The sequence below is a fragment of the Lolium perenne genome, chromosome 1 (genome assembly GCF_019359855.2).
Source record: "Lolium perenne isolate Kyuss_39 chromosome 1, Kyuss_2.0, whole genome shotgun sequence".
Lineage (NCBI taxonomy): Eukaryota > Viridiplantae > Streptophyta > Magnoliopsida > Poales > Poaceae > Lolium > Lolium perenne.
The window spans coordinates 20,217,271-20,238,539 of NC_067244.2; the positions used below are offsets into that span (position 1 = coordinate 20,217,271).

At 42.2% G+C, this 21,269-nt stretch overlaps 1 protein-coding gene across 1 annotated transcript; it reads right to left on the reverse strand.

The window, feature by feature from the left end:
• Positions 1-33: 33 nt before the first annotated feature.
• On the reverse strand, positions 34-1,804 carry LOC127343637 (uncharacterized). Its single transcript, XM_051369802.1, has 3 exons — positions 1,654-1,804; positions 654-927; positions 34-498 (listed from the first exon to the last, which is right to left on the reverse strand). The coding sequence occupies exons 2-3, from the start codon at positions 892-894 to the stop codon at positions 218-220; spliced, it is 522 nt and encodes a 173-aa protein (XP_051225762.1). The 5' UTR covers positions 895-927; positions 1,654-1,804; the 3' UTR covers positions 34-217.
• Between the last annotated feature and the right edge of the window lie 19,465 nt (positions 1,805-21,269).

Here is a 21,269-nt window from a genome sequence, read left to right on the forward strand (position 1 = left end):
ACATAGATCGATCAATCTTCAGCAACTGATTGGTTTATGTGTACTCTGCTACTCCTTATTTATCCAAACATAGCATAAGTCGGGCGGGCACAATTAAGCATAGCCAGAGCACCAAGTTGTTGACGTAGGATAATATAATTAAGGTGATACATTTGGAGTAAGAGTGCTGGCAGCCCAGCTACAAATATAAGAGTTGGAGTACAATCAACCATACAAATCAGCACTTCCACCTCTTGAACTTGCCGTGACCATGCTTCCCGTGGTGATGATGATGGTGGCCGTGGTGGCCGTAACCATGCCCACCATGGTAATGTCCATAACCGTGGTGTCCATGTCGTCCGTGGCCGTGGCCGCCGTAGCCTCCATATCCCATATGTCCACCGTAGCCTCCATGTCCCCCGTGAGAGAGATTGTGTGCTCCATATGCACCGGCAGCAAGACCTGCACCTCCAGCTAGCCATGGTCCCATGTGTCCTCCTCCATGGCTGCTCCCATAGCCTAACAGAAAGGATTCGGTTAACGCATGGATTCAGACCCATAAACGATGCAAGGATAACTGAAACTAGTCATATTAGGAAGCTGAAATCTGTTTGCTAAGCAATCAAACATTGCAAATACAAACATATATAACTTAAGAATAAGCATTAAATTACCATGAGAATATCCGGAATGGGGATAGCCACCAGATGGAGGGTACCCATATTGCGGAGGGTATGCAACCGGAGGAGGATATGCCGGGTAGGGTACCCCTGGTGGTGGGTACCCCTGCGGGGGATATCCATATCCCTGAGGTGGGTACCCATAACCACCACCATGCATCATGTTTGAGAACATCCCCCTGTCTTTCTCCTCGTGCTTGTCTTTCTCCTCATACTTGTCTTTCCCTCCTTCCATTTTGCACCGCTAAGGTACCTATGGGACTTAACACTAAAAATTGTAATGAGAGACATGCCACATGCAAGAAAAAAATCGGTTATATTATGGTTACAACTAAATTTATTCCGTTGCATACTGGTTATAACCAGAAAATTCCATTTCAAATTGAATTTGTTTTCCAAGTTGAAATATCATTGCAACTGAAATTGTCTTTTTAACTATGTGTGACGTGGTTTGAGTAACACTTAAACTAATTTTCATTCGAATTCAAACGAGCGCTAGGCAGACCCTACAATTATCCACACCCTAGCTATATATGCAGCCATCTTGGCATGCATGAATCACCACTAAAGAGTTTCAAGTGGGTGATGTGTGGAGACAAAGTAAAAATCATGTGAGGGTTTGAAGCCAGTGGCTTAGATCGGAGGATCATTCCACATCGACTTGTGAACCACCGTGTCTATACAACAAAGGGTGTGAGCAGCCGTATCATTTCCAGTCTAGACCTTTGAACCCGGGAGGTTCATACCACGGTGTACATGCAACTTTGTATTGATCTGGGTGCCCACGAATCCACGATGAACAAAGAACACAATTCACAAATTAAAATCCTGGTTAGTCGTTCACCGATCAATGAAATTCCGCAAAGGGATCGATCGATCACGGCGTTCATTCCATGACCACAGAATAAATCCAACCCGCAGAAATCGAGCAAGAACAAGACAAGAAAATTCAGAACCAAGTTGTGCGGAGACGGAGATAGGAAGGGATGGGTACCAATTCCGAGGCAGCAGCAGGAGGAGCGAGGATCCGATTTCGCGAGTTTGGTCTGGGTTCCCTCCGCCCACCCCACTTCTTCTTATACCGGAGAATCCGATTCGCGCTGCCACTCGTCCACTCGCGCGCGGAAAAATGGAATCCGAGTAGGTGGGCAGCGCCACCTTTACACTGATATTTCGGGAATGCGCGCCGCGCTTCGACGTCGGAAATGGTGGCATGCCTGTGACCTGTTCGACGAAATGCCATGCCGGCCTCGACCCGTGCTGCGCCGTTGTTCAGGACTTCAGGCACGCACACAACTTAAGGATCCCTACAGCGCATCAAGACCGGCTCGGAATCCTCTTAACGCCGGTGAGAATCATCACTTAGGGCATGTACAATGGTGATATCTTAGCAATGCCACGTAGGATAAATGCTGACGTGGAGGAAAGAGAAAGTCAAAAAAAGACTTTGCCTTCTCTTAGCTAAGAGATGATCTCTTAGCACAATCTGTCTCACCACATATTTAGGATGTCTAGTTACTAAAGATAAGACTAAATAATAACTCATTGTACATCATATTTTACTGTCATATCTAGATTACATGGCAGAGCTAAGATAAGACGGTCTTATCAACCATTGCACATGCCCTTATATTTTTGCTGATGCTGTGCGCGCGATTCTTGTTTCTTACTTACCGCCTGGTGACCAACTACCTTGAATTACTTGCTTACCCACCTACTTTATATTTTGTTCGTTTGGGTTACTTGCTACACCCACGTATCATGCACGTCGTCATAAAACACACAAAACTGTTTCGGATGTGCGCGCGATGTTCTTCAACGCCGTTCATGTGTCAATGACGCGTCGGGCCTGCCTTGCTTCTCACTATGTCCGGCGCGTCTGGACAGTCCCCTGTGGAGCGGGGATGAGCTCGAGGCGCCGAACACCGTATTGGGTCACGCCAGGCGGAAGGAGTGACGAGGGGCCTCCTCGGCAATGCCCGCTGATACGCGTGAAGCACACGTCCGTTGGGAACCCCAAGAGGAAGGTGTGATGCGTACAGCAGCAAGTTTTCCCTCAGTAAGAAACCAAGGTTATCGAACCAGTAGGAGTCAAGGATCACGTGAAGGTTGTTGACGGAGGAGTGTAGTGCGGCGTAACACCAGGGATTCCGGCGCCAACGTGGAACCTGCACAACACAATCAAAGTACTTTGCCCCAACGTAACAGTGAGGTTGTCAATCTCACCGGCTTGCTGTAAACAAAGGATTAATTGTATAGTGTGGAAGATGATGTTTGTTTTTGTTTGCGAAGAACAGTAAAGAACAATGTTTGCAGTAGATTGTATTCAGATGTAAAAGAATGGACCGGGGTCCACAATTCACTAGTGGTGTCTCTCCAATAAGATAAATAGCATGTTGGGTGAACAAATTACAGTTGGGCAATTGACAAATAAAGAGGGCATAACAATGCACATACATATCATGATGACTACTATGAGATTTAATCAGGGCATTACGACAAAGTACATAGACCGCTATCCAGCATGCATCTATGCCTAAAAAGTCCACCTTCGGGTTAGCATCCGTACCCCTTCCAGTATTAAGTTGCAAACAACAGACAATTGCATTAAGTATGGTGCGTAATGTAATCAACACAAACATATTTAGACAAAGCATTGATGTTTTATCCCTAGTGGCAACAACATATCCACAACCTTAGAACTTTCTGTCACTGTCCCAGATTCAATGGAGGCATGAACCCACTATCGAGCATAAATACTCCCTCTTGGAGTCACAAGTATCAACTTGGCCAGAGCCTCTACTAGCAACGGAGAGCATGCAAGAATATAAAAAACACATATATGATAGATTGATAATCAACTTGACATAGTATTCCATATTCATCGGATCCCAACAAACACAACATGTAGCATTACAAATAGATGATCTTGATCATGATAGGCAACTCACAAGATCTAACATGATAGCACAATTAGGAGAAGACAACCATCTAGCTACTGCTATTGACCCATAGTCCAAGGGTAAACTACTCACACATCAGTCCGGAGGCGATCATGGTGATGTAGAGTCCTCCGGGAGATGATTCCCCTGTCCGGCAGGGTGCCGGAGGCGATCTCCTGAATCCCCCGAGATGGGATTGGCGGCGGCGGCGTCTCTGGAAGGTTTTCCGTATCGTGGCTCTCGGTACAGGGGTTTTCGCGACGGAGGCTATAAGTACGCGGAAGGGCAGGGTTGGAGGGCTGACGAGGGGCCCACACCATAGGGCGGCGCGGCCCCCCCTTTGGCCGCGCGGCCCTATGGTGGCGGCGCCTCGTCGCCCCACTTCGTATCCCCTTCGGTCTTCTGGAAGCTCCGTGGAAAAATAAGTCCCTGGGCGTTGATTTCGTCCAATTCCGAGAATATTTCCTTTGTAGGATTTCTGAAACCAAAAAAGCAGAAAACAGCAACTGGCTCTTCGGCATCTTGTCAATAGGTTAGTGCCGGAAAATGCATAATAATGACATAAAGTGTGTATAAAACATGTGAGTATCATCATAAAAGTAGCATGGAACATAAGAAATTATAGATACGTTTGAGACGTGTCAAGCATCCCCAAGCTTAGTTCCTACTCGCCCTCGAGTAGGTAAACGATAACAAAGATAATTTCTGAAGTGACATGCTATCATAATCTTGATCAATACTATTGTAAAGCATATGAGATGAATGCAGTGATTCGAAGCAATGGTAAAGATAATGATTAAACAACTGAATCATATAACAAAGACTTTTCATGAATAGTACTTTTAAGACAAGCATCAATAAGACTTGCATAGGAGTTAACTCATAAAGCAATAGATTCTTAGAAGAAAGCTTTGAAGCAACACAAAGGAAGATATAAGTTTCAGCAGTTGCTTTCAACTTCAACATGTATATCTCATGGATAATTGTCAACACAAAGTAATATGATGAATGCAAATAAGCAAGTATGTAAGAATCAATGCACACAGTTGACACAAGTGTTTGCTTCTAAGATAGAAAGAAGTAGGTAAACTGACTCAACATAAAAGTAAAAGAATGGCCCTTCGCAGAGGGAAGCATGGATTGCTATATTTGTGCTAGAGCTTTTATTTTGAAAACATAGAAACAATTTTGCCAACGGTAGTAATAATTCATATGTATTATGCATAAGACATCTTATAACTTGCAAGTCTCATGCATAGATTACCAATAGTGCTTGCACCTTGTCCTAATTAGCTTGGATTTACATGGATTATCATCGCATAACATATGTTTCAACCAAGTGTCACAGAGGGGTACCTCTATGCCGCCTGTACAAAGGTCTAAGGAGAAAGTTCGCATTGGATTTCTCGCTTTTGATTATTCTCAACTTAGACATCCATACCGGGACAACATAGAAAACAGATAATGGACTCCTTGATACGTCTCCGACGTATCGATAATTTCTTATGTTCCATGCCACATTATTGATGATATCTACATGTTTTATGTATACTTTATGTCATATTTATGCATTTTCCGGCACTAACCTATTAACGAGATGCCGAAGAGCCGATTCTTGTTTTCTGCTGTTTTTGGTTTCAGAAATCCTAGTAAGGAAATATTCTCGGAATTGGACGAAATCAACGCCCAGGGGCCTATTTTCACACGAAGCTTCCAGAAGACCGAAGATGATACGAAGTGGGGCCACGAGGTGGCCAGACGCTAGGGCGGCGCTGCCCAAGCCCTGGCCGCGCCGGCCTAGTGTGTGGGCCCCCTGTCAGGCCCCCTGACCTATCTCCTCCGCCTACTTATAGCCTTCGTCGCGAAACCCCCAGTACCGAGAGCCACGATACTGAAAACCTTCCAGAGACGCCGCCGCCGCCAATCCCATCTCGGGGGATTAAGGAGATCGCCTCCGGCACCCTGCCGGAGAGGGGAATCATCTCCCGGAGGACTCTTCACCGCCATGGTAGCCTCCGGAGTGATGTGTGAGTAGTTCACCCCTGGACTATGGGTCCATAGCAGTAGCTAGATGGTCGTCTTCTCCTAATTGTGCTTCATTGTCGGGTCTTGTGAGCTGCCTAACATGATCAAGATCATCTATCTGTAATGCTATATGTTGTGTTTGTTGGGATCCGATGGATAGAGAATACTATGTTATGTTGATTATCAATCTATCTATGTGTTGTTTATGATCTTGCATGCTCTCCGTTATTAGTAGAGGCTCTGGCCAAGTTTTACTCTTAACTCCAAGAGGGAGTATTTATGCTCGATAGTGGGTTCATGTCTCCATTAAATCTGGGGGAGTGACAGCAACCCCTAAGGTTGTGGATGTGCTGTTGCCACTAGGGATAAAACATTGATGCTATGTCCGAGGATGTAGTTATTGATTACATTACGCACCATACTTAATGCAATTGTCTGTTGTTTGCAACTTAATACTGGAAGGGTTCGGATGATAACCTGAAGGTGGACTTTTTAGGCATAGATGCATGCTGGATAGCGGTCTATGTACTTTGTCGTAATGCCCAATTAAATCTCACAATACTCATCATATCATGTATGTGCATTGTCATGCCCTCTCTATTTGTCAATTGCCCAACTGTAATTTGTTCACCCAACATGCTATTTATCTTATGGGAGAGACACCTCTAGTGAACTGTGGACCCCGGTCCATTCTTTACATCGAATACAATCTACTGCAATACTTGTTCTACTGTTCTCTGCAAACAATCATCATCCACACTATACATCTAATCCTTTGTTACAGCAAGCCGGTGAGATTTACAACCTCACTGTTTCGTTGGGGAAAAGTACTTTGGTTGTGTTGTGCAGGTTCCACGTTGGCGCCGGAATCCCTGGTGTTGCGCCGCACTACATCTCGCCGCCATCAACCTTCAACGTGCTTCTTGGCTCCTACTGGTTCGATAAACCTTGGTTTCTTACTGAGGGAAAACTTGCCGTTGTACGCATCACACCTTCCTCTTGGGGTTCCCAACGGACGCGTGATGTACGCGTATCAAGCAGATTGTCTGGCGCCGTTGCCGGGGAGATCAAGACACGCTGCAAGGGAGTCTCCACATCCAATCTCTTTACTTTGTTTTTGTCTTGCTTTATTTTATTTACTACTTTGTTTGCTGCACTAAATCAAAATACAAAAAAATTAGTTGCTAGTTTTACTTTATTTTGCTATCTTGTTTGCTATATCAAAAACACAAAAAAATTAGTTACTCGCATTTACTTATTTCATCATGTTTCCTTTTAATTTTACTGTAAAAGATATACCGGTAGGACAAGGGTCTATAATTGGAAGAGATAATATAGAAGAATTTTTCACCCATGTTAGTATGCATGAAGATCTTAAAGATATACCCCTTGCAAAAGCTGTCCCTACCTATGAAGATGCCTCCGTTTGTTTGGTACGCATGATGGAAGCTAGATTTATTAGTCTCAACCCCATGATACAACACATGTTCCTTACACTTTCTGATATGGAGAGGGGAGAGAAGAGAAATTTTGTTCTAAAAGTCCTAGTGCGAGAATTTGAGGATATAGCTAAAGAAGCTAGAAAAGTTTTTAGTAAGCATGATAGGCTTGGTATGACCACCGATTTTAAAAGAACACTTGAAAAGATGGATATGGATAGAATTAAGTACACTAATAATGTTAATGATGGTGGGGAGATTAAAGCACCAATACCTTGCAAGCTCCTAGCTATGCATGAAGCTCTAGATGATAATTATGCTTGGCTTGTTCCTGAAAATTTGTTTGATGAGAGTAGCAAGCCCAAGACTAATGAAAAGGGAGCCGCTGAGACTTATGTATCCAAAATACAATGCATGGTTAAAAAAACTCCACACCCCACTGTAGATGCACCATCTCTTGATAACACTTGATACACACTTTCTGCGCCTAGCTGAAAGGCGTTAAAGAAAAACGCTTGTGGGAGACAACCCATGTTTTTACTACGGTACCTTTTGTTTTATATTTGAGTCTTGGAAGTTGTTACTACTGTAGCAACCTCTCCTTATCTTAGTTTTGTGCATTGTTGTGCCAAGTGAAGTCGTTGATAGTAAGGTTCATACTAGATTTGGATTACTGTGCAGAAACAGATTTCTTTGCTGTCACGAATCTGGACCTAATTCTCTGTAGGTAACTCAGAAAATTATGCCAATTTACGTGAGTGATCCTCAGATATGTACGCAACTTTCATTAAATTTGAGCATTTTCATTTGAGCAAGTCTGGTGCCTCAATAAAATTCGTCTTTACGAACTGTTCTGTTTTGACAGATTCTGCCTTTTATTTCGCATTGCCTGTTTTGCTATGCTTGATGGATTTTTCTATTCCATTAACTTTCAGTAGCTTTGTGCAATGTCCAGAAGTGTTAAGAATGATTATGTCACCTCTGAACATGTAAATTTTAATTGCCCACTAACCCTCTAATGAGTTGTTTTGAGTTTGGTGTGGAGGAAGTTTTCAAGGATCAAGAGAGGAGGATGATACAATATGATCAAGGAGAGTGAAAGCTCTAAGCTTGGGGATGCCCCGGTGGTTCACCCCTGCATATATCAAGAAGACTCAAGCGTCTAAGCTTGGGGATGCCCAAGGCATCCCCTTCTTCATCGACAACATTATCAGGTTCCTCTAGTGAAACTATATTTTTATTCCATCACATCTTATGTACTTTGCTTGGAGCGTCGGTTTGTTTTTGTTTTATTTTGTTTGAATAAAATGGATCCTAGCATTCATTGTGTGGGAGAGAGACACGCTCCGCTGTTGCATATGGACAAGTATGTCCTTAGTCTTTACTCATAATATTCATGGCGAAGGTTGAATCTTCTTCGTTAAATTGTTATATGGTTGAAAACGGAAAATGCTACATGTAGTAATTGGTAAAATGTCTTGGATAATGTGATACTTGGCAATTGTTGTGCTCATGTTTAAGCTCTTGCATCATATAATTTGCACCTATTAATGAAGAAATACACAGAGCTTGCTAAAATTTGGTTTGCATATTTGGTCTCTCTAAGGTCTAGATAATTTCTAGTAAAGAGTTTGAACAACAAGGAAGACGGTGTAGAGTCTTATCATGTTTACAATATGTCTTTTATGTGAGTTTTGCTGCACCGGTTCATCCTTGTGTTTGTTTCAAATAGCCTTGCTAGCCTAAACCTTGTATCGAGAGGGAATACTTCTCATGCATCCAAAATTCTTGAGCCAACCACTATGCCATTTGTGTCCACCATACCTACCTACTACATGGTATTTCTCCGTCATTCCAAAGTAAATTGCTTGAGTGCTACCTTTAAATTTCTATCATTCACCTTTGCAATATATAGCTCATGGGACAAATAGCCTAAAAACTATTGTGGTATTGAATATGTACTTATGCACTTTATCTCTTATTAAGTTGCTTGTTGTGCGATAACCATGTTCCTGGGGACGCCATCAACTACTCTTTGTTGAATATCATGTGAGTTGCTATGCATGTCCGTCTTGTCTGAAGTAAGGGAGATTTACCACTAGAATGGTTAGAGCATGCATAATGTTAGAGAAGATCATTGGGCCGCTAACTAAAGCCATGATCCATGGTGGAAGTTTCAGTTTTGGACAAATATCCTCAATCTCATATGAGAAATAATTGTTGAATGCTTATGCATAAAAGAGGAGTCCATTATCTGTTGTCTATGTTGTCCCGGTATGGATGTCTAAGTTGAGAATAATCAATAGCGAGAAATCCAATGCGAGCTTTCTCCTTAGACCTTTGTACATGCGGCATAGAGGTACCCCTTTGTGACACTTGGTTAAACATATGTATTGCGATGATAATCCAGGTAATCCGAGCTAATTAGGACAAGGTGCGGGCACTATTAGTATACTATGCATGAGGCTTGCAACTTGTAAGATATAATTTACATAACACATATGCTTTATTACTACCGTTGACAAAATTGTTTCTTGTTTTCAAAATCAAAGCTCTAGCACAAATATAGCAATCAATGCTTCCCTCTGCGAAGGGCCCTTTCTTTTACTTTTATGTTGAGTCAGTTCACCTATTTCTCTCCATCCCAAGAAGCAAACACTTGTGTGAACTGTGCATTGATTCCTACATACTTGCATATTGCACTTGTTATATTACTTTGCATTGACAACTATCCATGAGATATACATGTTACAAGTTGAAAGCAACCACTGAAACTTAATCTTCCTTTATGTTGCTTCAATACCTTTACTTTGAATTATTGCTTTATGAGTTAACTCTTATGCAAGACTTATTGATGCTTGTCTTGAAAGTACTATTCATGAAAAGTCTTTGCTATATGATTCATTTGTTTACTCATGTCATTTACCATTGTTTTGATCGCTGCATTCATTACATATGCTTACAATAGTATGATCAAGGTTATGATGGCATGTCACTCCAGAAATTATCTTTGTTATCGTTTACCTGCTCGGGACGAGCAGAAACTAAGCTTGGGAATGCTGATACGTCTCCGACGTATCGATAATTTCTTATGTTCCATGCCACATTATTGATGATATCTACATGTTTTATGCATACTTTATGTCATATTTATGCATTTTCTGGCACTAACCTATTAACGAGATGCCGAAGAGCCGATTCTGTTTTTTCGCTGTTTTTGGTTTCAGAAATCCTAGTAAGGAAATATTCTCGGAATTGGACGAAATCAACGCCCAGGGGCCTATTTTCACACGAAGCTTCCAGAAGACCGAAGATGATACGAAGTGGGGCCACGAGGTGGCCAGACGCTAGGGCGGTGCGGCCCAAGCCCAGGCCGCGCCGGCCTAGTGTGTGGGCCCCCTGTCAGGCCCCCTGACCTATCGCCTTCGCCTACTTATAGCCTTCGTCGCGAAACCCCCAGTACCGAGAGCCACGATACGGAAAACCTTCCAGAGACGCCGCCGCCGCCAATCCCATCTCGGGGGATTCAGGAGATCGCCTCCGGCACCCTGCCGGAGGGGGGAATCATCTCCCGGAGGACTCTTCACTGCCATGGTCGCCTCCGGAGTGATGTGTGAGTAGTTCACCCCTGGACTATGGGTCCATAGCAGTAGCTAGATGGTCGTCTTCTCCTAATTGTGCTTCATTGTCGGGTCTTGTGAGCTGTCTAACATGATCAAGATCATCTATCTGTAATGTTATATGTTGTGTTTGTTGGGATCCGATGGATAGAGAATACTATGTTATGTTGATTATCAATCTATCTATGTGTTGTTTATGATCTTGCATGCTCTCCGTTATTAGTAGAGGCTCTGGCCAAGTTTTTACTCTTAACTCCAAGAGGGAGTATTTATGCTCGATAGTGGGTTCATGTCTCCATTAAATTTGGGGGAGTGACAGCAACCCCTAAGGTTGTGGATGTGCTGTTGCCACTAGGGATAAAACATTGATGCTATGTCCGAGGATGTAGTTATTGATTACATTACGCACCATACTTAATGCAATTGTCTGTTGTTTGCCACTTAATACTGGAAGGGGTTCGGATGATAACCTGAAGGTGGACTTTTTAGGCATAGATGCATGCTGGATAGCGGTCTATGTACTTTGTCGTAATGCCCAATTAAATCTCACAATACTCATCATATCATGTATGTGCATTGTCATGCCCTCTCTATTTGTCAATTGCCCAACTGCAATTTGTTCACCCAACATGCTATTTATCTTACGGGAGAGACACCTCTAGTGAACTGTGGACCCCGGTCCATTCTTTACATCGAATACAATCTACTGCAATACTTGTTCTACTGTTCTCTGCAAACAATCATCATCCACACTATACATCTAATCCTTTGTTACAGCAAGCCGGTGAGATTGACAACCTCACTGTTTCGTTGGGGCAAAGTACTTTGGTTGTGTTGTGCAGGTTCCACGTTGGCGCTGGAATCCCTGATGTTGCGCCGCACTACATCTCGCCGCCATCAACCTTCAACGTGCTTCTTGGCTCCTACTGGTTCGATAAACCTTGGTTTCTTACTGAGGGAAAACTTGCCGCTGTACGCATCACACCTTCCTCTTGGGGTTCCCAACGGACGCGTGCTGTACGCGTATCAAGCAGATTTTCTGGCGCCGTTGCCGGGGAAATCAAGACACGCTGCAAGGGAGTCTCCACATCCAATCTCTTTACTTTGTTTTTGTCTTGCTTTATTTTATTTACTACTTTGTTTGCTGCACTAAATCAAAATACAAAAAAATTAGTTGCTAGTTTTACTTTATTTTGCTATCTTGTTTGCTATATCAAAAACACAAAAAAATTAGTTACTCGCATTTACTTATTTCATCATGTTTCCTTTTAATTTTACTGTAAAAGATATACCGGTAGGACAAGGGTCTATAATTGGAAGAGATAATATAGAAGAATTTTTCACCCATGTTAGTATGCATGAAGATCTTAAAGATATACCCCTTGCAAAAGCTGTCCCTACCTATGAAGATGCCTCCGTTTGTTTGGTACGCATGATGGAAGCTAGATTTATTAGTCTCAACCCCATGATACAACACATGTTCCTTACACTTTCTAATATGGAGAGGGGAGAGAAGAGAGATTTTGTTCTAAAAGTCCTAGTGCGAGAATTTGAGGATATAGCTAAAGAAGCTAGAAAAGTTTTTAGTAAGCATGATAGGCTTGGTATGACCACCGATTTTAAAAGAACACTTGAAAAGATGGACATGGATAGAATTAAGTACACTAATAATGTTAATGATGGTGGGGAGATTAAAGCACCAATACCTTGCAAGCTCCTAGCTATGCATGAAGCTCTAGATGATAATTATGCTTGGCTTGTTCCTAAAAATTTGTTTGATGAGAGTAGCAAGCCCAAGACTAATGAAAAGGGAGCCGCTGAGACTTATGTATCCAAAATACAATGCATGGTTGAAAAAACTCCACACCCCACTGTAGATGCACCATCTCTTGATAACACTTGATACACACTTTCTGCGCCTAGCTGAAAGGCGTTAAAGAAAAACGCTTGTGGGAGACAACCCATGTTTTTACTACAGTACCTTTTGTTTTATATTTGAGTCTTGGAAGTTGTTACTACTGTAGCAACCTCTCCTTATCTTAGTTTTGTGCATTGTTGTGCCAAGTAAAGTCGTTGATAGTAAGGTTCATACTAGATTTGGATTACTGCGCAGAAATAGATTTCTTTGCTGTCACGAATCTGGACCTAATTCTCTGTAGGTAACTCAGAAAATTATGCCAATTTACGTGAGTGATCCTCAGATATGTACGCAACTTTCATTAAATTTGAGCATTTTCATTTGAGCAAGTCTGGTGCCTCAATAAAATTCGTCTTTACGAACTGTTCTGTTTTGACAGATTCTGCCTTTTATTTCGCATTGCCTGTTTTGCTATGCTTGTTGGATTTTTCTATTCCATTAACTTTCAGTAGCTTTGTGCAATGTCCAGAAGTGTTAAGAATGATTATGTCACCTCTGAACATGTAAATTTTAATTGTCCACTAACCCTCTAATGAGTTGTTTTGAGTTTGATGTGGAGGAAGTTTTCAAGGATCAAGAGAGGAGGATGATACAATATGATCAAGGAGAGTGAAAGCTCTAAGCTTGGGGATGCCCCGGTGGTTCACCCCTGCATATATCAAGAAGACTCAAGCGTCTAAGCTTGGGGATGCCCAAGGCATCCCCTTCTTCATCGACAACATTATCAGGTTCCTCTAGTGAAACTATATTTTTATTCCATCACATCTTATGTACTTTGCTTGGAGCGTCGGTTTGTTTTTGTTTTGTTTTGTTTGAATAAAATGGATCCTAGCATTGATTGTGTGGGAGAGAGACACGCTCCGCTGTTGCATATGGACAAGTATGTCCTTAGTCTTTACTCATAATATTCATGGCGAAGGTTGAATCTTCTTCGTTAAATTGTTATATGGTTGGAAACGGAAAATGCTACATGTAGTAATTGGTAAAATGTCTTGGATAATGTGATACTTGGCAATTGTTCTGCTCATGTTTAAGCTCTTGCATCATATACTTTGCACCTATTAATGAAGAAATACATAGAGCTTGCTAAAATTTGGTTTGCATATTTGGTCTCTCTAAGGTCTAGATAATTTCTAGTAAAGAGTTTGAACAACAAGGAAGACGGTGTAGAGTCTTATAATGTTTACAATATGTCTTTTATGTGAGTTTTGCTGCACCGGTTCATCCTTGTGTTTGTTTCAAATAGCTTTGCTAGCCTAAACCTTGTATCGAGAGGGAATACTTCTCATGCATCGAAAATTCTTGAGCCAACCACTATGCCATTTGTGTCCACCATACCTACCTACTACATGGTATTTCTCCGTCATTCCAAAGTAAATTGCTTGAGTGCTACCTTTAAATTTCTATCATTCACCTTTGCAATATATAGCTCATGGGACAAATAGCCTAAAAACTATTGTGGTATTGAATATGTACTTATGCACTTTATCTCTTATTAAGTTGCTTGTTGTGCGATAACCATGTTCCTGGGGACGCCATCAACTACTCTTTGTTGAATATCATGTGAGTTGCTATGCATGTCCGTCTTGTCTGAAGTAAGGGAGATTTACCACTAGAATGGTTAGAGCATGCATAATGTTAGAGAAGAACATTGGGCCGCTAACTAAAGCCATGATCCATGGTGGAAGTTTCAGTTTTGGACAAATATCCTCAATCTCATATGAGAAATAATTGTTGAATGCTTATGCATAAAAGAGGAGTCCATTATCTGTTGTCTATGTTGTCCCGGTATGGATGTCTAAGTTGAGAATAATCAATAGCGAGAAATCCAATGCGAGCTTTCTCCTTAGACCTTTGTACATGCGGCATAGAGGTACCCCTTTGTGACACTTGGTTAAAACATATGTATTGCGATGATAATCCAGGTAATCCGAGCTAATTAGGACAAGGTGCGGGCACTATTAGTATACTATGCATGAGGCTTGCAACTTGTAAGATATAATTTACATAACACATATGCTTTATTACTACCGTTGACAAAATTGTTTCTTGTTTTCAAAATCAAAGCTCTAGCACAAATATAGCAATCAATGCTTCCCTCTGCGAAGGGCCCTTTCTTTTACTTTTATGTTGAGTCAGTTCACCTATTTCTCTCCATCCCAAGAAGCAAACACTTGTGTGAACTGTGCATTGATTCCTACATACTTGCATATTGCACTTGTTATATTACTTTGCATTGACAACTATCCATGAGATATACATGTTACAAGTTGAAAGCAACCGCTGAAACTTAATCTTCCTTTATGTTGCTTCAATACCTTTACTTTGAATTATTGCTTTATGAGTTAACTCTTATGCAAGACTTATTGGTGCTTGTCTTGAAAGTACTATTCATGAAAAGTCTTTGCTATATGATTCATTTGTTTACTCATGTCATTTACCATTGTTTTGATCGCTGCATTCATTACATATGCTTACAATAGTATGATCAAGGTTATGATGGCATGTCACTCCAGAAATTATCTTTGTTATCATTTACCTGCTCGGGACGAGCAGAAACTAAGCTTGGGGATGCTGATACGTCTCCGACGTATCGATAATTTCTTATGTTCCATGCCACATTATTGATGATATCTACATGTTTTATGCATAATTTATGTCATATTTATGCATTTTCCGGCACTAACCTATTAACGAGATGCCGAAGAGCCAGTTGCTGTTTTCTGCTGTTTTTGGTTTCAGAAATCCTAGTAAGGAAATATTCTCGGAATTGGACGAAATCAACGCCCAGGGGCCTATTTTCACACGAAGCTTCCAGAAGACCGAAGATGATACGAAGTGGGGCCACGAGGTGGCCAGACGCTAGGGCGGCGCGGCCCAAGCCCTGGCCGCGCCGGCCTAGTGTGTGGGCCCCCTGTCAGGCCCCCTGACCTATCGCCTCCGCCTACTTATAGCCTTCGTCGCGAAACCCCCAGTACCGAGAGCCACGATACGAAAAACCTTCCAGAGACGCCGCCGCCGCCAATCCCATCTCGGGGGATTCAGGAGATCGCCTCCGGCACCCTGCCGAAGAGGGGAATCATCTCCCGGAGGACTCTTCACCGCCATGGTCACCTCCGGGGTGATGTGTGAGTAGTTCACCCCTGGACTATGGGTCCATAGCAGTAGCTAGATGGTCTTCTTCTCCTAATTGTGCTTCATTGTCGGGTCTTGTGAGCTGCCTAACATGATCAAGATCATCTATCTGTAATGTTATATGTTGTGTTTGTTGGGATCCGATGGATAGAGAATACTATGTTATGTTGATTATCAATCTATCTATGTGTTGTTTATGATCTTGCATGCTCTCCGTTATTAGTAGAGGCTCTGGCCAAGTTTTTACTCTTAACTCCAAGAGGGAGTATTTATGCTCGATAGTGGGTTCATGTCTCCATTAAATTTGGGGGAGTGACAGCAACCCCTAAGGTTGTGGATGTGCTGTTGCCACTAGGGATAAAACATTGATGCTATGTCCGAGGATGTAGTTATTGATTACATTACGCACCATACTTAATGCAATTGTCTGTTGTTTGCAACTTAATACTGGAAGGGGTTCGGATGATAACCTGAAGGTGGACTTTTTAGGCATAGATGCATGCTGGATAGCGGTCTATGTACTTTGTCGTAATGCCCAATTAAATCTCACAATACTCATCATATCATGTATATGCATTGTCATGCCCTCTCTATTTGTCAATTGCCCAACTGTAATTTGTTCACCCAACATGCTATTTATCTTATGGGAGAGACACCTCTAGTGAACTGTGGACCCCGGTCCATTCTTTACATCGAATACAATCTACTGCAATACTTGTTCTACTGTTCTCTGCAAACAATCATCATCCACACTATACATCTAATCCTTTGTTACAGCAAGCCGGTGAGATTGACAACCTCACTGTTTCATTGGGGCAAAGTACTTTGGTTGTGTTGTGCAGGTTCCACGTTGGCGCTGGAATCCCTGGTGTTGCGCCGCACTACATCTCGCCGCCATCAACCTTCAGCGTGCTTCTTGGCTCCTACTGGTTCGATAAACCTTGGTTTCTTACTGAGGGAAAACTTGCCGCTGTACGCATCACACCTTCCTCTTGGGGTTCCCAACGGACGCGTGCTGTACGCGTATCAAGCAGATTTTCTGGCGCCGTTGCCGGGGAGATCAAGACACGCTGCAAGGGAGTCTCCACATCCAATCTCTTTACTTTGTTTTTGTCTTGCTTTATTTTATTTACTACTTTGTTTGCTGCACTAAATCAAAATACAAAAAAATTAGTTGCTAGTTTTACTTTATTTTGCTATCTTGTTTGCTATATCAAAAACACAAAAAAATTAGTTACTCGCATTTACTTATTTCATCATGTTTCCTTTTAATTTTACTGTAAAAGATATACCGGTAGGACAAGGGTCTATAATTGGAAGAGATAATATAGAAGAATTTTTCACCCATGTTAGTATGCATGAAGATCTTAAAGATATACCCCTTGCAAAAGCTGTCCCTACCTATGAAGATGCCTCCGTTTGTTTGGTACGCATGATGGAAACTAGATTTATTAGTCTCAACCCCATGATACAACACATGTTCCTTCCGGAGTGATGTGTGAGTAGTCTACCCCTGGACTATGGGTCCATAGCAGTAGCTAGATGGTTGTCTTCTCCCCATTGTGCTTAATTGTCGGGTCTTGTGAGCTGCCGAACATGATCAAGATCATCTATCTGTAATTCTATATGTTGTGTTTGTTGGGATCCGATGAATAGAGAATACTTGTTATGTTGATTATCAATTTATATCTATGTGTTATTTATGATCTTGCATGCTCTCCGTTACTAGTAGATGCTCTGGCCAAGTAGATGCTTGTAACTCCAAGAGGGAGTATTTATGCTCGATAGTGGGTTCATGTCTCCGTGAATGCGGGAGTGAGAAACCTCTAAGATTATGGATGTGCTGTTGCCACTAGGGATAAAACATTGGTGCTATGTTCGAGGATGTAGTTACTGATTACATTACGCGCAATACTTAATGCAATTGTCTGTTGTTAGCAACTTAATACTGGAGGGGGTTCGGATGATAACCTGAAGGTGGACTTTTTAGGCATAGATGCATGCTGGATAGCGGTCTATGTACTTTGTCGTAATGCCCAATTAAATCTCACAATACTCATCATATCATGTATGTGCATTGTCATGCCCTCTCTATTTGTCAATTGCCCAACTGTAATTTGTTCACCCAACATGCTATTTATCTTATGGGAGAGACACCTCTAGTGAACTGTGGACCCCGGTCCATTCTTTACATCGAATACAATCTACTGCAATACTTGTTCTACTGTTCTCTGCAAACAATCATCATCCACACTATACATCTAATCCTTTGTTACAGCAAGCCGGTGAGATTGACAACCTCACTGTTTCGTTGGGGCAAAGTACTTTGGTTGTGTTGTGCAGGTTCCACGTTGGCGCCGGAATCCCTGGTGTTGCGCCGCACTACATCTCGCCGCCATCAACCTTCAACGTGCTTCTTGGCTCCTACTGGTTCGATAAACCTTGGTTTCTTACTGAGGGAAAACTTGCCGCTGTACGCATCACACCTTCCTCTTGGGGTTCCCAACGGACGCGTGCTGTACGCATATCAAGCAGATTTTCTAGCGCCGTTGCCGGGGAGATCAAGACACGCTGCAAGGGAGTCTCCACATCCAAAGTACATGATGCAAGAGCTTAAACATGATCTATTTGAGCACAACAATTGCCAAGTATCAAATTATTCAAGACATTATACCAATTATCACATGAAGCATTTTCTGTTTCCAACCATATAACAATGAACGAAGCAGTTTCAACCTTCGCCATGAACATTAAGAGTAAAGCTAAGAACACATGTGTTCATATGCAACAGCGGAGCGTGTCTCTCTCCCAAACAAAGAATGCTAGGATCCGATTTTATTGAAACAAAAACAAAAACAAAAACATACAGACGCTCCAAGTAAAGCACATAAGATGTGACTGATGGCGTGTACAGCACACGTCCGTTGGGAACCCCAAGAGGAAGGTGTGATGCGTACAGCGGCAAGTTTTCCCTCAGTATGAAACCAAGGTTTATCGAACCAGTAGGAGCCAAGAAGCACGTTGAAGGTTGATGGCGGCGGGATGTAGTGCGGCGCAACACCAGGGATTCCAACGCCAACGTGAAACCTGCACAACACAAACCAAGTACTTTGCCCCAACGAAACAGCGAGGTTGTCAATCTCACCGGCTTGCTGTAACAAAGGATTAGATGTATAGTGTGGAAGATGATTGTTTGCAGAAAACAGTAGAACAAGATTAAGAGATTGTATTTCAGTATAGAGAATTGGACCGGGGTCCACAGTTCACTACAGGTGTCTCTCCCATAAGATAAACAGCATGTTGGGTGAACAAATTACAGTTGGGCAATTGACAAATAAAGAGGGCATGACCATGCACATACATATTATGATGAGTATGGTGAGATTTAATTGGGCATTACAACAAAGTACATAGACCGCTATCCAGCATGCATCTATGCCTAAAAAGTCCACCTTCAGGTTATCATCCGAACCCCCTCCAGTATTAAGTTGCTAACAACAGACAATTGCATTAAGTATTGCGCGTAATGTAATCAGTAACTACATCCTCGAACATAGCACCAATGTTTTATCCCTAGTGGCAACAGCACATCCATAATCTTAGAGGTTTCTGTCACTCCCCCAGATTCACGGAGACATGAACCCACTATCGAGCATAAATACTCCCTCTTGGAGTTACAAGCATCTACTTGGCCAGAGCATCTACTAGTAACGAAGAGCATGCAAGATCATAAACAACACATAGATATAAATTGATAATCAACATAACAAGTATTCTCTATTCATCGGATCCCAACAAACACAACATATAGAATTACAGATAGATGATCTTGATCATGTTCGGCAGCTCACAAGACCCGACAATTAAGCACAATGAGGAGAAGACAACCATCTAGCTACTGCTATGGACCCATAGTCCAGGGGTAGACTACTCACACATCACTCCGGAGGCGACCATGGCGGCGTAGAGTCCTCCGGGAGATGATTCCCCTCTCCGGCAGGGTGCCGGAGGCGATCTCCTGAATCCCCCGAGATGGGATTGGCGGCGGCGGCGTCTCTGGAAGGTTTTACGTATCGTGGCTCTCGGTATTGGGGGTTTCGCGACGAAGGCTATTTATAGGCGGAAGGGCAGGTCAAGGGGCGTCACGAGGGGCCCAGATGACAGGGCCGCGCGGCCAAGACCTAGGCCGCGCCGCCCTGTAGTCTGGCCGCCTCGTGGCCCCACTTCGTTGACTCTTCGGTCTTCTGGAAGCTTCGTGGCAAAATAGGACCCTGGGCGTTGATTTCGTCCAATTCCGAGAATATTTCCTTACTAGGATTTCTGAAACCAAAAATAGCAGAAAACAGCAACTGGCACTTCGGCATCTTGTTAATAGGTTAGTTCCAGAAAATGCACGAATATGACATAAAGTGTGCATAAAACATGTAGATATCATCAATAATGTGGCATGGAACATAAGAAATTATCGATACGTCGGAGACGTATCAGCATCCCCAAGCTTAGTTCCTGCTCGTCCCGAGCAGGTAAACGATAAACAAAGATAATTTCTGGAGTGACATGCCATCATAACCTTGATCATACTATTGTAAAGCATATGTAGTGAATGCAGCGATCAAAACAATGTATATGACATGAGTAAACAATGAATCATATAGCAAAGACTTTTCATGAATAGTACTTCAAGACAAGCATCAATAAGTCTTGCATAAGAGTTAACTCATAAAGCAATAATTCAAAGTAAAGGCATTGAAGCAACACAAAGGAAGATGAAGTTTCAGCGGTTGCTTTCAACTTATAACATGTATATCTCGTGGATATTGCCAACATACAGTAATATAATAAGTGCAATATGCAAGTATGCAGGAATCAATGCACAGTTCACACAAGTGTTTGCTTCTTGAGGTGGAGAGAGATAGGTGAACTGACTCAACAACAAAAGTAAAAGAAAGGTCCTTCAAAGAGGAAAGCATCGATTGCTATATTTGTGCTAGAGCTTTGATTTTAAAAACAAGAAACAATTTTGTCAACGGTAGTAATAAAGCATATGTGTTATGTAAATTATATCTTACAAGTTGCAAGCCTCATGCATAGTATACTAATAGTGCCCGCACCTTGTCCTAATTAGCTTGGACTACCGGGATTATCGCAATGCACATGTTTTAACCAAGTGTCACAAAGGGGTACCTCTATGCCGCCTGTACAAAGGTCTAAGGAGAAAGCTCGCATTGGATTTCTCGCTATTGATTATTCTCAACTTAGACATCCATACCGGGACAACATAGACAACAGATAATGGACTCCTCTTTTATGCATAAGCATGTAACAACAATTAATTTTCTCATATGAGATTGAGGATATATGTCCAAAACTGAAACTTCCACCATGGATCATGGCTTTAGTTAGCGGCCCAATGTTCTTCTCTAACAATATGCACGCTCTAACCATGAGGTGGTAGATCGCCCTTACTTCAGACAAGACGAACATGCATAGCAACTCACATGATATTCAACAAAGAGTAGTTGATGGCGTCC